Source organism: Frankliniella occidentalis, unplaced genomic scaffold, assembly GCF_000697945.3.
Source record: "Frankliniella occidentalis isolate FOCC.00 unplaced genomic scaffold, Focc_3.1 Scaffold2, whole genome shotgun sequence".
NCBI lineage: Eukaryota > Metazoa > Arthropoda > Insecta > Thysanoptera > Thripidae > Frankliniella > Frankliniella occidentalis.
In genome coordinates, this window is record NW_026267132.1 from 666,926 (window position 1) to 669,395 (window position 2,470).

General features: G+C 55.1%; 2 protein-coding genes across 4 annotated transcripts in view; both read right to left on the reverse strand.

Moving 5' to 3' along the window:
* Positions 1-241, reverse strand: part of LOC113213528 (homeobox protein OTX2-A-like) — a gene marked incomplete at its 5' end in the record, with an annotated part of 25,093 nt that extends 24,852 nt beyond the window's left edge. For both annotated transcript variants that reach the window (XM_052265570.1, XM_052265568.1), the window contains 1 exon segment: positions 200-241. In XM_052265570.1, coding sequence (XP_052121530.1) covers positions 200-241 — 42 coding nt within the window.
* LOC113208146 (RNA-binding protein Musashi homolog Rbp6-like) overlaps positions 1-2,470 on the reverse strand; it is a 234,202-nt gene that overhangs the window by 191,748 nt on the left and 39,984 nt on the right. The gene's annotated exons all lie outside the window — the stretch shown is intronic.

Below are 2,470 nucleotides of genomic sequence, written 5' to 3' on the forward strand. Positions count from 1 at the left end.
CCCCCAGCCCTTCCCCCTTCCAGGTCACACCGCCTTCCAAATCCTTCACCTCACTTCCAGTCCGAATGCTGCAGGACCCGCAAAGCGACGGCATTACTTACCCCGCCGGTGTCAAGAAACGTTTGGCGGACATAATGACGTTTTAAAAAGGGAGGGGAGAGGGGAGTCCATATGAAATGGTCATGACTGTTGCACTCACCCGCCAGAAAGGGAATTCGGCCACATTCCGCAACCCGGTGCGCTGCAAAACAAGAAGGAAAATAGTTAGATTATGTTAGATACGGCGAGATTTCTGATTCTGATGGGGTAAAATAAAAAATCAAAGGCATCTACGACATCGACGAAAGATATTCAGAATATGAGAAATCCCAAGGAGAAAAATAAAAATACACGTATGGGCCGTCAAATTGAGAGTAATAATATGAGGAAATGCCTTTGCTGCTCGATCTTATAAAATGTGTCTGAACGCGTTTCTCCCTAAGCGACTTGGAACATTCATCAGACGACTAAGGCCCCACCAACGTGCGGCTCCCCCAGCCTCCTCGCCCTTCCTCACGTCCCCCTCCCACCATCCCGCGCCGCCGCAGTGGGCCACAACCGCGGGGCAGCCCGCACGAACATATAGCAACCTACGGGCAGTAGTGACACACACACACACACACACACACACACACACACACGTGTCATTACGGAAAGGTGGCCCGGCAGACACGTGAATTAATAAGTAGCTGCGGGGATAGATGAGGCCGGCGGGGCACAATGGGGCTCCATGCGCGCGGTATTCAAATCAGGGCGGCGGGTATATAAGGCAACTGCACTGCACCTGGAGCGGCCATCCCCCCGCCCACGCACACACACACACACAGACGTGTCCTTCGGCTCGCACACGCTTGGCGGGATCACCAAGGAGAGCAGTGAGGCAGAAGTCAAGTCCTCTCTGAGCCGCGCCCGCCCTCTCCAGAGTGCAGCGGGCCGTGCCGTGGCTATATGTGCAGCACCCGGGGGCCAAATGGCGCACATTTCCCTCTTGACGTGCTCGCTCCAGCCCTTCCCTCACACCGTCCTACGTCCTACACCTTGCTGAGAGGTGTGAAGTACCACTACGCCCTGACACCTGCAACCGCATTATTTCTTCTGAAGGCTCGGCTATCGACCGGCTGCTATGTGCTAAATTCACTTGACTCCATTTTTCATCGGTATGGGTCTCGGAATTTTTCGTTCGCGTTTGCTTGCCAAAATTTGGCCTGCTTCTACTCTTCAAAAGAGATGATTACATTTTGGAAAAACAACGGCCAGAATACGGACAAAATTTGGCAGTGCAAAAAGAGTGCCACCAAACTTTATGCAATTAAGTTCGGCGACCACGCCGTTTAGGGTGCACTAAACGTGTCACTTTATCTTAAGTGTTTCATTACACCTTTACGCACAAGGAGCACGCCATGCCACTGCATCGCACAACGCAGTGACAAGAAGAGGAAGAACTGCTCACGGCCCGCTGGCCACGGCACAAGGCACAGGAAGCCACACCGGGGATTGTCCACAATTAAGCAATTAATCCTATTTGCGATCAATGGTATGATCCCGGATCACGCGCGGTGTGCAAAGGGAGCTAGGAGGGAATCTCTTGTTGCAAAACTTTTGCTCGCACTCTACTATATCGCTCGCTCACTCACTCATTCACTTTCTTTGGCTGCATTTTTGGGCGAGTCAATGAATTCGAGCTCCGGCGCTGCGGCGCACAAGCTTAGCCGCGATTACTTTTGTTCCGCGTATCCGGCCGCCCGCTCGCTTCTGCTCGAGCTTCTGCTCGCCCCGGGGCCGCCGCGGGCCCCGCCACCGACACCTGCGTGACTCACGGCAAAAGGGGGCGCCTCTGCATAGGTCAGGGTCAGGGAGGCCGGCGGAGGGCGATCGGAGACAGAGCCGCGCCCCGTATTTATCCGGACTTCCGGTAAGCCGATTTCGTAAGCGAGCATCCGAATTTCAGTGTTTCGTCCTTATGCTGACAAAACACTAAAAATTTTGAGGATACCGTGTCGATATATGTTCCAGCCGGAACTTGGCCAATCCGGCCGATCGCCCTCCTAGTGTGTGCGCTAGAGGAACAGAGGTGAGGAGAGGGGAGGGGGGGGGAGGCCAGGAGGCAGGGGTGAATACATTTTGGCCTGTTTGTTGCGATAATACGGAGGCGTGAGAGCGTGCAAGCGGCGGCCGTGGCGGCGGGCGGGGGCCGCGGTGGCGGCGCCAGAGACGAGAGGGCCAAACGTCAACACGGCCGCCGTGGCGCGTGTCCGCTGATGGAGTGCACAAGTGCAGAGAGTGAGAGACGGGAGAGGAAGGGGAGGGGGGAGGGGGCGAATACCGGAATAAACCATTTTACGGACGGGCACACCCCTTGCGCACACTCTGGTGGTGATGATAGAGTTAATGGAATTCCTCTGCTGCTGTAGCGCAGGATTGACTTTTATTG